The 14,797-nt window shown below is 40.2% G+C and overlaps 1 protein-coding gene across 1 annotated transcript in view; it reads right to left on the minus strand.

Moving 5' to 3' along the window:
• Nucleotides 1-6,185: 6,185 nt before the first annotated feature.
• The window catches only part of LOC111141169 (sperm flagellar 2), a 178,375-nt gene continuing 169,763 nt past the window's right edge, over nucleotides 6,186-14,797 (minus strand). The window contains exons 40-42 of the mRNA XM_022493539.1: nucleotides 12,442-12,678; nucleotides 12,126-12,248; nucleotides 6,186-6,484 (exon numbers count right to left, since the gene is read on the minus strand). Of these exons, the coding sequence (XP_022349247.1) occupies nucleotides 6,395-6,484; nucleotides 12,126-12,248; nucleotides 12,442-12,678 (450 nt within the window). The 3' untranslated portion in view covers nucleotides 6,186-6,394. The remainder of the gene's footprint in view (nucleotides 6,485-12,125; nucleotides 12,249-12,441; nucleotides 12,679-14,797) is intronic.

Here is a 14,797-nt window from a genome sequence, read left to right on the forward strand (position 1 = left end):
CTCATCTGTCTCACTGTTCCTCTGTCTAAAGTATTTGTCAAGAGAAAGGGTTTAGACCCTTCCCAGCGAGCAAGGGGGCTAGAGAATGAATAGACCACATGCATTAGGTCAAGGGTCAGATAGAGAGATGTTGTGATCAGACTTGTGAAGATTTGAATGTGGGGGAGGAAGAACTATGAAATTAGCAACACAGGCAAGGCAAACCAGGAGGCCACAAAAAGTCAGGTATATAGGTCAGTGGAGTCATCTTCCACCAACCAAGACCCCTGATGGAAAAATTGTCAGTAGGGAGGCAATGCTCAAGGGGCAGAAGGTTCAAGGCACCAATCCTTACCTGAGGGGAGCTCTGGGGGACTTAAATACATGGCTCTGCTTTATGATGGCTCTACTGGACACACCATGGAGAATTAAGGGTAAAAATCTGGAGGCAGATCTTTTCCATCCCTGGTAGGAATCCTGACCCTTAGCAGCCATGCTGGTTAGGTGAGCTCCTTAACCTTTCACACCTCAGTAATGAGAATAGCAATATACCTACCTTATGAGCTGTCTCTAGATGAGAATTAAATGAGTTAATTCTTAGAAAGTGCTTAGAATAGTGGCTGGCATATGTCAAGTACCCGAAAAGTATTTATTACTACCCGCTTGCTACCTTAGGAAAATACAGTGTTTAGAAACAGGGTTATCAGCATGGAGGAAATTGCTCTCTGCAAGAAATAACAGCAGCCTAGTTTTACAAGTGGCGCCTTAATGTTATACAAGAACTTTCCAAACAATCCTACTGACAGGAGGGGTAAACTTTGAGAAGGGCAGCTAAATTCAGGAAAAAATTATAATGGTTTACCATCTCTTGTAGCACAAGAAAGCTAAGTGATGACTTTCAATGCACTCTTCCTGTAGACACCCTTGCAAGGAGCCTGGTGGCAAAGGCTCTCCTTGATTTACAGGGACTACACCCTGAGATGGGCTTAAACAGTGAAACTACTGGGAGAGGAGTAAGCCCTCAGCTTTCGAGCGCATAGTGAGGTCTGCCGCGTGTGAGAAGGATGTTGTGGTTTCAGCCTGGTTTGTGGGGGCACAGCAAGGTGAGGCTGTTTCAGACAGTGCTCAGTGTCGCTGTCTCCTTGTGGTTAGTGTGAAGTGAGCAAAGACACAACAGCATTTGCTTGGAGCTCAAGCTCTCAAGGTGCTGCTTTGAGGCCAGGGTGGCCCTTTGGGGGCTTTAAACTGCAGCCACGAGTCTTTAGTGGCACCTCTTTCCAGATTTGTTTTGACATAGGCTTAAAAACAACATTTCACTCTGTTCTTATGCTAAGAATCTGAGAGTGGATGTGCTCATTGATTTGTTTATCCCTAGATCAACAGAATCTTTGGTGATGCCTCTAGTAGTAGCAGAGGATGCCCTCCTAAGTCCGTGTCGGAAAACGTGAGAACCATTGGAGGCTGAAGGAGCTACTCCAACAGGCAACATAAATTCATTATTAAGTCAAATATGCCAGTAAAATAAGAGAGGAGACAGACTAAGTTGCAAAGAGTGTCGGGGCGCAGTGAGGGCCCTTTGTTTAGATAAGATGGGTAAGGTGTGGGGGAGGGGCTTAGATGAACCCAGACAATGGGATCTGTTGGGCCAACCTGCTCAGGGTTAGACTAGGCTCCAGATCCTCAAAGAAGCTGATTACAATAAAATTCTTGCTTCTCCTTAGCAGTCAATCAGCCTCCAGGAGATGTATCCTGATGTCTCTCAGTCTGTCTTTTCCAGAGCTGCAGGGAACCATCTAAGGAGGAGGAAAGGGCCCTCTTACCACCTCCATACACATTCTCTCTCACACACACAAATAATCCTAAAAAGATGAAATCGGTTCTCTCAACAGATCTAATGTAAAGGGTGAAAAAGTTTACAGGAAGATTTCTTACTCTAAAAGATGTTCTCACCTTTTAGAATTTCTGGTAAAAGGAGACATCCCTCTTCATTCATTACTTCATTCTGTATTTATTATCTAGTAATTAGATGTTATGATGAGTGAAGCTGTATGAAGGTGAGTGTGAGAAAAAGATGATGAGTATAGAAAAAGTCAGATTATAAATAATATTCTAAGAGATGTGGAATTTCTTTGACAGCAAGGGGTCAGAGGGAACTTTTTTTAAAGCAAAAGTGTGACATGCTTAAGCAGAGTTTCAGGAAGATTATTTTGGGAACAGTGTAGAGGCTGTATTGGGGTAGAAAAGGGAAGATGAAGAAGATAAAGAAAGTAGGGGGTCAACTGAGAGCTATTCAAGAGCCTAGAAGAAAGATTTTGAGGGCTGTTGAAATAGCCTGGGGACTGTGGGAACTGAAAGGGGAAGACAGGTGTGAGAGGCATTTATATGGAGCAATAAGACTCCAGTGTGAAGAGGGAGAGACAACTGGGAGGCAAGGACTCAGCCCAACTTCTGAGTGTCAAAGACCAGGAGAACAGCAGGTGCTGACATTTAGAGGGGAGGAGGGTTGTGGGCTGGGGGCTGGGTGGAGAATCAGAAGTAAGAAGATGGAGCTCTTCTCAAAGAACCTCAGAGATGCATGGGGCATCCTGCCAAATGCCACATCCAATGTCCGTAGCCCATCTATTCCCATTGTAATCCTCCCTTAAGGAGCCTTCAGCCGGCTGAGGGAGGATAACAGCTTAGTGACACAGGTATAGCATTGCACTCTATGGATAGGGCTTCTAGTGCAAGGAAATAGGGGGTGCTAAAACAGTGGGATAAACATAGTCAAAGTGCTCTAAGGAAAGGTGTGATTCATACATAATGAAAACCAACCTGAAAAGGCCCTTTGAGGAGATGGAAATTGAGGTAGCAGAGCTGAGAGGATGATTCAATAGAGAGAGAATTGCAGTAGGAGCAGGACAAGGGGTAAAGTTCTGTACTCCTGTCATGGCAACCGACTCTTCTGCCACCTGGTACTCCGCCTCTGTCAGAATTCTTCTAGCAACAGGAGCTAGCAGCCGCTGCCATCTGTCATGTTGCAACATTTACTAGTGTTGTCTTATCCCTGGGGACCGCAGAGAGTACTCCTCTGTTCCTTAAGTTGGAAGCTTCTAAGGTGTTTGAATTTCCTCACTTCTGAATAAAAAAAATCATTTCCTCTGCATATATAGGCTCTCTATATATTAAAGTGTGTGACCATGAATGGCACACAGAATTGAAGCTGAGGCCTGACCATGGCAGATCAGAGGAAAATCAGCATCTCCCTTACAACCACTAATGCTCTGAGGACATTCGATTCCTTAGGGGCCACATCACACAACTAATTAGTCAAATTGCTTTGAACAAAACCCTTTGTTTTTATTTTTAAACACAGCTAGGCCGTACTTCCTCCATCCTGTGCTTGTGTGATTGGTTATTTGTACATAAGTTGAGCAAACCACGTAAGAGGGTGGCTTTTGGTGTTAATATCAAGTGCCTAGTCTATTATTTACCAGCTGTGTGACTTGGGGTAAGTTAATCATCTCTGAATGTAATTTTCATTCTATGTAAATGGCAATCCTAAGAGTACCTACCTCACAGTGTTGTGAGCACTAACAGAGATGATGCTTATAAAGCTCTCTGTGGAGTGCCTGCCTCATTGTAAACCTTCAAAACTAGCAGCTATTATTAGTTCCTTAACCTTATTATTGGGTCTTCTTTCTCTTATTGAATAGAATTTAATTCAATTCTCTTCCAACACTGTGTCAACCGTAACTATAGTTGGCCTGGATCTTATATCCCTTTTTGAATGTCTTTGTGGATGTTTTGTATCACAGAGATCAGTAAGATAGACAGGGGTAGCAGTTCTTGTAGCTAACAGTCCATTGAGGAAGGGAGATAATAAATAATTCGTGTGATGAATCTTTTGTGTCCCTCTACTGGGTCTGGACTCACTTGTCCTTGCACATAGTCCATATTTGTTGACTTTTTCCCCAAAAATATTAGGAACAATCCTGAAAAGGCCACAGTGATATCCAGAAGAGAGCCACCAAGATAAGAGAATTCCATCTCACAAAGGCAATAGCTGGAGGACATAGCAATATTTAGTGCAAAAGCAGCATCAGAATGATTTGAAGATGGTTAGGCATTTCCTGCAATTATAAGACTTGAAAGGCCCTCAAGTAGACGAGTTCTAGCACATTATTCCTTTGTCTGAGAGAATCCCATGCAGCCTCCAGTTTCAGTGTGAAGTTCCACACTTTGCCTGCCCCAGGACCTGTGTGGGAGAGCTCCTTCTACAGCTCTGGGTAATGCCCAGTCACAACATCTGCTTAGTCCTGATGATGATTAAGAAATTGTGACATGGTAGCAAATACCCACCAGCAAGACCTTTCATGTGGTGGTTGCTTTCCTACTGCTTAGATGAGTCAATGGGCCTCAGGAGAGAGATTCTTCAACGTCCTTATTTAGCAATGTTGTGCAAGAATATTATGAGAGCAAGGGATACCATTAGCTCTGCTTTTAATTGTTTTTCTATTACAAACTAATGTTGCCTTGTCTTATTCAGTCCTTGATGAAATGTGGATTGGTTTATTGCCTGTGTCCTCATCATGATATTTTAATTATTTGAACTCAATTTTCAGATATTCCCTTCCTCCCTTCTCTGGAATAACTAGAATTATCTCGTAATAACTAGAATTGCATGCAAATCAGCTAAGTTGGATTTTGAAATCTCTGGCAAAATTTCTTCTCCATCTCTATGCCTCTAGGTCACAATCCTCCATCATTTTGAAGACAAGGGTTCTGACAATGGAGCCCATAAGAGGCAAATTAAGGAAATGTGTCACTCCCCAGAAAGAAAAATAATTGTTACTAACAATAGAAATTGTCTTTGGATTGCTTGTTGTTTTAGTGATCAATCTAAAGTGATATTTCCACACATTTTGCACAAAAGTATCAATAGAACCTAAAGCTGGTTATGATTTTAGTCTTAGGTTCTGGAGCAGAGTAATAAAGAAAATACAAGAGAATCTCTGACTACATGGATCTTACAACCTATTGGAACAACGGGCAAACAAAAGAGTAAACATGTAGTTTGTCAGATGTTGATAAATACAATAGGAAAAAAAATTGTTTTGTGTTGGGCTCTGTTTTGTTATGTGTTAAGGGAAGACCTTCCTAACAAAGTATCATATAAACAGGCTCCTTAAAGGAAGTGAGGGGACAAGTCATGCAGGTGTTTGGGGGAAAATCATTCCAGGCAGAGAAAAAAGTACCTGCAAAGGACCTGAGACAGAAATGTGCAGGTATGTTCTAGGTTCAACAAGGTGAATCTGTCATAAGTAGGGTGGGCAAGGGGCAAAACAGCAAGAGATGAGATCGGAGAGGTAGCAAGGGGTAAGCTCAAGGTGAGAACTTGGGTTGGATGCTGCATGAGATGGGATGCTGATAGAGGGTTGGAGCAGAGGGGTGACATGACCTCACTTGTATCATAAAAGGTTCCCCCTCTTGGCTTGGACAGGTTGAGTTTGTGATGACTATAAGCCATCAGTATGATAATCAAATGGATAGTGTGAGTGAAGTTTGGATTCCAGGGGATATGGGAATAGAAATTTCAGTGTTGGCCTCTATTAATACCCACAAAGTAATGGCAATGGATGATTCATCCAGGGACTGACTATACATGCAGAAGGAGGTTGAGTTCTGAAGCCCTCCAACATTTGGAGATTGAGTAAAAGAGAGGAGAATCCAGCCACCAGAGAGCCTCAGAAGGAGCTGCCGGAGAGAGGATGGAGACCAAGCAGGAGTTTCACAGAAGATCCACCACTGAGAATGCATTATCACTCACTTAAAAAGAAAACATTCTCTTGATATAAGTATCCCTGAATTTGAGTCACTAATCTATACAAATAAAAAGATATAATTGTGCAAATATATCCATCTATATGGGAAACATTGTATTCTATTAGCAAAGAATTAGGAATAGATGATAAGTGGCTGTACCAGCAGGTGATGATGCAGCCTTCTCTTCATTTGGCTGGTGTGATGGACCTTGACATTCTACTGCACATGGAGCAAGAACGACAAAATGTACTTATCAGTAGTTCCTTGATGTGGAGTTTGGGGGGAATTTCACTATATTTGCCTATTGTTTCCCCACACCTCACAGGGAATTTTCATGACTCATGTGTGTTTATTTTCGAACATAGTGTCCAATGCTGTCTATTTTCAGAATCACTTCAAAATGCATTCCTTCTTACTTTGGGTTTTTGCTCTGTAATTAAGGTTTATTATAGAATATTCTCTGAGTTAAGGAAGGCCCCCTTTTCATTGCTGCTCATAATCTGGTAGGAGTCATTTCTATACTTACAATGGCAACATATATGACCAACACCTTGTTTACATTGATGTTTGAATGATTCATTGTCAAATTATAAAAATCACACTCTTGTCTTCATTTCTTTTCCTCTGTAAGTCTCGAAGGAGATCGCTCTCCATCACTTCCTTGTACATGCTCACTCCTTTGGAGAATTGTTTTAATATCCTAAGGGAGGAGAAACAAAGAGAAGTAACAAATATTAATAAGTGATTTAGGATTAATGATCACCTAATATATGGGAGTGGTGAAACAATAAATTGTTTTTTTTTTTTTTTTTCTTTAAGAAAATGGTGCCCTATTTAGTTAAAATGTCACCCAGCAACTTACTGGCTATACCCTTGGAAAGATATCAAAGACCTTGGAGCCTCTGTTTTCTAATCTAATAATGAATAGAATTGTCTTATTAAATTAAATAACATTTGTAAGAAGCAGTTACACAGAGTTTGGCACATAATGAACAAGCCAAAGTGTTACTTCCCTAGTAATAAATGAAAAATGTATTCATATTCTATTAAAGAAAAATTCTAATGCCAAGATTTGTCATGTGAACAGATTTGTAGAATTTTAGACCAGCAGATTATTTGGAGGTGAGATTGTCTCATTTCTCCATTTTTAAAAAAACAATATTAGGAATAGAAGATCTGTTTTTCATCCATTTAAAATACCAGCATTTTACATTTTACATCACAGACACTGAAAACATAAATTTAAAACATCAGCAAATTGTAGAAGGGGTACAAACACACATGGAAAATGTAGCATTATATATAAGCAATTTCTCCCCCCCCAACAAATTTAGGGAAATGTTTTAATAATGTAAGTTTCTTTTCTTCAGAGCTGAGTTCCAAAGGTTTCAATCTGACTGAGGTCACTTTGTACAAGAAGACATAAGTTTGTTCACTATCTGAGCTGACCCCTGCCGAGTGAAACACACTGCTTATTATCAGTCACTACCAAGAATCATAGTGATTCATTTTCTTGTGAGATCTTGTTCTTTGAAAATACAGATTTCCTGCAGCCAGAGGTCAAACCTAAATGAACTAAGTGAAAAAGAACAGCTGCTCACCATTGACCTTTCTGGTCCTACCTGCCATAGTTGTTAATAACACGTCTTCTTTGAATAGTGAGTGTACTTAGGACAACTAATGCTGACTACGGAATGATCTCTTAGGGATGAAGGAGTGAGCTGACCTGGGATCATCTGATACTCTGCAGCATGGACAAAACCATAAGCTCCAGATGTTTAAGCCAGCCCTGGGTAAGTTTGCCATTGAGGTCAGAGGCCAAAATTTTCAGTAGCAGTTAATGGAGAAAAGCCATGAGAGTCTGGAAATGTTTGAAATGGGTGCTTTGAAAACACAAACCACCGAAGCAGCCATCATAGTTTGTTATGAAGATAAAGGAGAAGGTTGGAGAATATTTTAAAGTCAGATACCCTGAAGGTACAGTGGGATGAACAATCCTTCAACTCATCCTTAATAATTTGTATTTTGTCCTCATGTAATTAATGGGGTCCCAATTCATTTGCTTATAAGAAATTGTCCTGTGGTATTTGATTTTAATACTAAAAGATTTATTATTATCTCCTATTGAATGGAAACCTTAATTTCAAGGATATATGCTTGATTTAAAGGTTTGCTAAAAATAATTTACATTGAGTCAACATTATTAGGTTGGTATAGAAAATCATTTGTCCACTTACATTTGTAAATATACTCATCATGGGAAATTAATTGATTTTACTAACAACTCAGTTACAGTACCCTCATTGATCTTGTCACATTTATTTAACCAAAGCATTTCCTTAATAATTTAGGAACATTACTTGAAGTGACTTCTTTGTATCAGATATATGAAAATAGAAGTTAAATAAATGATTTTAAATGAATGACTGTGAATTCCAACACAATCTGAATCTGAATTTTCCCCACGGGTAGTGGCCATGTAGGGATATCTGGGACACCAATCTGGACTCTTTGTCATTTTGGCACTGCACAGTGAAAGCCTTCTCTTTCTTTTAGAAGAGCAGACACTGAATTCAGGAATGCCAGGTTATTTATTTCTCCACATATAATTTCATATAGCTCTGACACTGTAACTACCAGCAAATCGGTACTAGTAATAAGAGTAATAATAATCATAATATCTAACATTTATTATCAGGTGCTTTCTACCTGTCAAGCACTGAGCTAAGCGCTTATTTGTACTAAGTCATCTAATCCATGCACGAGCCCTATGGGGGTATGGTAACACTATTTTACAGATGGGGAAACCAAGGCACCATGAGGTCACTTGTCCAAGGTCACACAGTTTGTTGGTATGAAACCCATCAGTGTGGCCCCTGGGCCCACTCTCTCACCCACAAAGCCAGGCCACCTCCCAATAGGAGCAAAAATAAAACATAGCAAAATCATTCCGAATAATCAGTTTTTTCAAATATATATTTTAAAACGTTGCTGCTTCCAAACACAAACCTTGTAAACACAGAGCTATCAGGCAACAACCTTCACTTCCCACTGTTTATAACAGCAAACAACATTTTAACCTGAAAAACCACATTCTAGCTTTTGCTCTACTTATCTTGAAAGATCTTCAAATAACATCACTGTGGTTAAAGTTCATTTTAAAATGTGATCTATTTACTTGTACATGGATATTTGGAGCAGAAATGGTGACAGGATGGCTTTGACAGAAACTGAGTCTTCAGAGATTTTTTTTCTTTTCCTTTATTTTTAATCTTTCTTTTCTTTCTTTTTTTTTTTTTTCTGCTCAGTGAAAATGAGAATAGAACTTCTTACTGGAAAGGGAAGCTCTTTTATTTTAGAATATCAGGACTTAGGCTTTTTAGGTTACAGTCTCAACTCTCTGATTCCCATTTCTAGAGTCCCCTGTCCTCTCACAGATTCGAGGTGGGGGACCAGGGAGGAGAGGTGGGGACAAGGAGGGAGGGACCTGAAGCCTCTGACTCTACAGAAACACTCTGGTAATGAAGGAGTGAATGGACAGACCGACTGCTGACAGACAGGCTAATTCTCTTTCTGCTGTTAGAGCACCAGGAGATCCTGGTCCTGGGAAACTGACTCACTGGAGGTCAGCACCCCATGCTGGCCGGCTCCAGCCAAAGGGATGCTGCACACCAGGGAGATTTGGGAGATGTGCAGAGATGGTGTTGGTAGTCAGTGTGTCCAAGTGCCCCTGAGGTAGAGTGGGTGGTGGCCCAGAATCCTGCCATGCTGGAGACAGTCCTGTGCAGAGAGACAACACTGTCCAAAATGTCAGTAGTGAGGTGTACTGCAAGTTGATCAGATTCCTTCTGAAATGAAGGAAATGCATAAGTGAAAAGAGCCCCAGGGACTCCAGCTTACCCTTGAAGTCAGAATACCTTTTCAAGGGGCTGCCTCTTGAAGCCAGTCAGCCACTGGCTGTTTTCTTTTCTCAGGAAAATGCTGACTAGAATCTTCTCTGCAAGTTAGTCATATTTAGTCTGGCCAGAGTAAATATGTTCCCAAATCGCCTGACTTTGTAAGGAGTTTTCCTCCCATTAGGGGAGGAAATAATTGTGGCATCATTTTATGTTCTTACTTATTCTTGGTAATTAGTATAAGATAAATTCCAACATATAGCTCTGGAACCTACCTTATACAGAATGATGTTGGCCCGGAGGAAAGCAAAAGTGGGGGAGATCCCCACAACTGGCCACTCTCCCCATCTTCTCTCACCATCCTCTCCACTTTATTGTCTAGTTCTGGTGTCTTCTGTTTCCATTAATTCTAGGATCACACTGACCTATGCCCTCCTCCTCCTAAGTGGGGAAGAAGGCTAATCTTTATTAGTAAAAATATGCGATATAAGAAACTGGAAAGGGACATGTAATGTACTAGTTTTGAGGCAAACAGTAAATGCTTGTGGAATGCTAACCCTGTTTCCAGCTATTTTGGCCTATTTATATAAAGAGACACAGCTTTTTCTTTTTTTAAAGAGCCCTATTAAAGGTAGAGATATAATGATATGATACTGTGAAGAGACAAAGAAACACTGCAGGATGAAGATGATGTCACATCACGCCCCTGCTCAGAATCCCTACAGGCTCCCCGTCTTCCAATGCAGTCCTGCATTCACAGCCTTGCACAGGCCTCTCCTTTTTCCTGTGATGCTATCCTCTCTCCACCCAAACAGCAAATTCACGTTCATGTCCTCTCCTTTCCCTCCATTTTTAACAGTCCTGGCCATCTTTGAAGATTCAGCTTCTGGAACAAAAAATGTCCTGTTTTTTAATTCTTAGAATGTTGTGCTTGGGTGGCATACTTTATATCATTCGCTGGTAATTCTTGCATATAAAAATTCTCTTGCAAACAAAAGTGGAATTTGTTTGAGAAACTGAGTTTTGTACACATTTTTGTCTCCCATGGAAACTTACATTACTCGCCTCAGTAATAAGTGCTCAGTAGTGAAGAGTTACTGTGACAGCCAACATTTCTGAAGTATTTTCCAAGTGCATCCTTCTGCATGATCTCATTTAATTCCATTGAACAGGAATCCACAGCAGTCCATTGAACAGGAATGGCTGTTATTCCCATTTAACAGATAAGAAAGCTGGGACAAATAGAAAGTTAAAGTCAGGTATCTAGTAAGTAGTATACCTGAGATTCAGTCCCACGACTTTCTGATTCCTGAGCCTGTGTTCCAGAATGCTCCAATCACACTTGCCTCCCGGATAAGAGTCTGCTAGTTTGTTAAAATTGATTTCAATAATTACCAACATAGATAATACAATTTCTATGTAAAAAGATCAGCAATTTAGAACAAACCAATTTAGGTCTATAGATATTCAAGTCGGAATAGTCTCATTTCTGGGCATATAAGGTTATCACTGAGAAGTCAGGAGTAATGCCTCTTAGGTCACCTTCATTTGATCAAAATGAAAGTGCTTTTATCTTAAACTCAGCAAACCCTGTATGGTCCAATAAACACCTAGCTGGAGCCCGATAAGGAGGTTTCATATGACTGAACTGGTATGGAAGGGAGTTGAAGCCAGTTAGCCGCTGTAAGCTTGCCCCATTGTGAAAGGGAGTCCACCTCTGCCTGCCTTAGCCCTTGCTATTGGAGACCAGTCATGGCCACAGTGGGTGCAGATTCAGCATGGGTGGTACAGAATGGCTGGGTTACTATGAGCGCTGGAGTACAGCTCTTCTTTTCCTCTTTCCCTCCTTCTGAGGTGGTCCAGTCTCGCTGGGTTTTGTACTCAGTTTCTCCATCTTGCATCATATTTTGCTGATGGAACTGGCATCCAGTCTTGTGTGTGCACTGTCACCATATGCACAACACAGACAATGTGGACCCTGATGAGAGTGCAGTGACTCTGTCGGCACTTGGTTGAAGATCATGCTCTCCTTAGTTCTCTTTGGCAAAGAGGGATTCTGTTCTCCATACCCTTCAGTCATAGGCCAGTCATTAGATGGCTGGAATGATCTGGAACATGAACACTGCCATTTACCCAGCTTTAATCTCATCAAATCCAGCCTTCTGTCTTAGGTCCAAAGTAGCCCCATGCCTCATGAGGCAGTTTGATAATGCTGGCAGTATCATCGATAGTACTGCTAGCTACCTCTACTCTCCCTGAACTTGCTGCCCTCTGTGTATCATGGGCTGGCCTGTCTGAGCTGATGCTGTTACCAGCTTAGCTTCTCCTGATCCTGGTATGGCCAGCTCCAGCTTTCCTCCAGTCTTTGTAGTCCACACTGGAGATGTCCCACCATGTCCTGATCCTGAGATCAACTGAATTAAGACACCTTTGGCTAATACTCACTGGGATTTTGTAGTCTGAATAATTTGAAATCAGATCTTCAATAAAAGGATGCTTCAAAAGAACAGCAACTTCAACTGGTTCCAGATTCTTGGCACCTAGGTCTTGAAATACTTTGACGAAGTTCTTTAAAGAAGAAAAAAACGAAGTTAACGTTACAGTCCTGCAGATGTTAAAAACTTATTTTACTTAATAAAGGAATTTTCCACAATTTCTATACCATAATACATTTGAGAGCACTTCCATGAAACCATGTTAAAACTTGAGGGTGACTTTTCTTATGGACAGGTTGCCCCTTTTATGAAAGAATCTAACCAACCTCTGAATAAGCATTCTCTATCTGTAGGTGGCTGGCAAATCGGTTAGGATCCTGTACTTCTTTTCCTCCTTGGAACACTTGGAGTAGTCTTTCCATGGAAATCTTTTCGGTGTTCGCGTTCTCAGGGTTTTCTTCCTTTCTCTCCCCATCTTCTCTTAGTTCCCCTTCCTCACTCACAAAATTTCCCTCGAGTTCAGGATATTCCTCAACTGGACTCATATCAGTCAAGGAGGAGGTCTGCATGATTAAATGAAGAGAATATGAAGTTGAACTGGTCTTTCCAGTAATGCGGACATTTAGCACACACCAATGTTGCAACATACTTTTCACGCAATGAAATGATGGTGTCTCCCACAACCTAGCCAAACAAAGTATCGAAGAGAATGTGCTAGCTGCACTGGAGATCATGTCAAGATTCTAGACCAATTCTGTCTGTAGATTACAGATGCCTTATGTGGGGTGTGTCTTACCTCCATACATGCCAGGCGCCTCGGCTTCCTCCATAAATGGAAACTCGAGTGAATTAGCAGAACTGGTATCAGACTTCTGTATATGAATGTCAATTTTTAAAGGATTTGCTCTAAAGGAAATTGACTATAGTGGAAAGGTTATGGCAAGGTAATTACTTAAGCTTGATAGATTCTAAGGGCTTCAGAAATGTTTGTTTTTATACTGGAGGTTAAATCCAACTAAACATTGGAAGGCAATAGAGAATACAAATTGAATGTGAAAAGTCCAGTGGGATTGTTATGGCAGCTCCTTGAAACATGTCCAAGAGCCATGAAGTCAGTTACTGGCCCTGTGAGTATGGGAAACAGTACATTGTTTCTGGCATAATTTCATATTTATCAAAAGCCTGAAAAATAGTCCTACCTATTGACTCTATAATTACAGGTCTAGGAATTGACTCTAAAGAAACGTGCACAAAGACTTTTATATATGCATGTTTGTTCAGTATTACTTACAGTAAACACAGAAAATCTGCAATTCCAAAAATGTGGAATGGTGACAAAAATTATAGTATATTTCTGTCATGGAATACTATACTGCCATGAAAATTGTGGTTTAGAAGACTACCTAGTGACATGCAAAAACACTTGCAGAATAAGTGCGAAAAGAAAACAAACGAAAATAATAAATACACTAGGATCCTCATTTTCTTATATATCTATGCTTATTAGTGAAAAAAAAGTAAGACACAGTAAAGCGTTAACAATGGTTACCTCTGTGTAGTGGAACAGGTGATTTCTTTTTTACTTATTTTTGTATTTTCCAAATACTCTACAGATTTGTATTTGTTGTATTTACTGTAATAAATATGTCTAGGTGAGTGTGTTTCCTGATGAGATAATTGATATTTGATCATTTGCCATAGAAAAATGGGCGATTTTAGAATGTTGATGGGTCAGATGTCAGAAAACACCTGAATATTGATTCTCCTTTATCCCAAGAAAGGAGAAAAAGCTAAATGTAAGCTTTAAATAAAAGGAGGGATCCAATATCTATAAATATTCACTTCAACAGAAGCATTAAGTGCAAGTTAATTAATCATGCAAATGCAAATTCTTTCCACGTAGTCATAAAAGTCCCTGATTTAATAAAAAGGATTATAATACAGCAGTAAATTAAGCATCTGATAGTTGTCAGTCCCTTTAGGAGATTGGTAGGGGCTGTGAGCAGTGTAATGAAGACAGGTTGCATATGCTTTAGCTCTGGGTAGGTTGGGTTTCTATATCCTTTGGTAAATTGGGAATTTAATCTAATCTGAGATAGAAAGAGAGAGAGAGAGAGAGAATGCTTTATTAGGTGAAGATTTTGGAATTAAGTATAAATATCTCTATCTATCTATTCAAATTCTTCTCTATTTTAAACAATTGAAATGTTACATTGCAGAAATGTGAAACTGGCATTTTTGTATCCCCCTAGGAAGCTTGGGGATCATCACACTGGCTACCTATCAATAGTTTTCCAGGGCAAGAAAACATTTCGTATCATGAAATGAACACAGTCAAGATGTCAAACATCTTGCTGAGTGGTGCAGGATGAATGGACTTCTACTGAGACTGCAGTATAAATGCTGCGTGGACATGATAAAGACAGAACCTATGGGTGAGCAAATGACTTGTCGGATTAGATGAGCAGGTGGTACCTAAGCTAAACAGAGAAAGAGCCTTGTCCCTCTGCACTATTTCCATAATTAGAGAGGGACCAACTTTTCAGAGGTCCAGTATAATTATAATGGGACAAATGAATTGTGGCCAAAAGGCAACCATTTAAACCTTCGAAATTTTAATGAAGAATCCTTACAAATATCAGTGCATGTTTTTGCTATTTTTTTTTCTCTCTCCATAGGGTT

The sequence above is a fragment of the Enhydra lutris genome, unplaced genomic scaffold, assembly GCF_002288905.1.
Source record: "Enhydra lutris kenyoni isolate GAN:26980312 unplaced genomic scaffold, ASM228890v2 scaffoldscaffold5, whole genome shotgun sequence".
Taxonomy (NCBI): domain Eukaryota; kingdom Metazoa; phylum Chordata; class Mammalia; order Carnivora; family Mustelidae; genus Enhydra; species Enhydra lutris.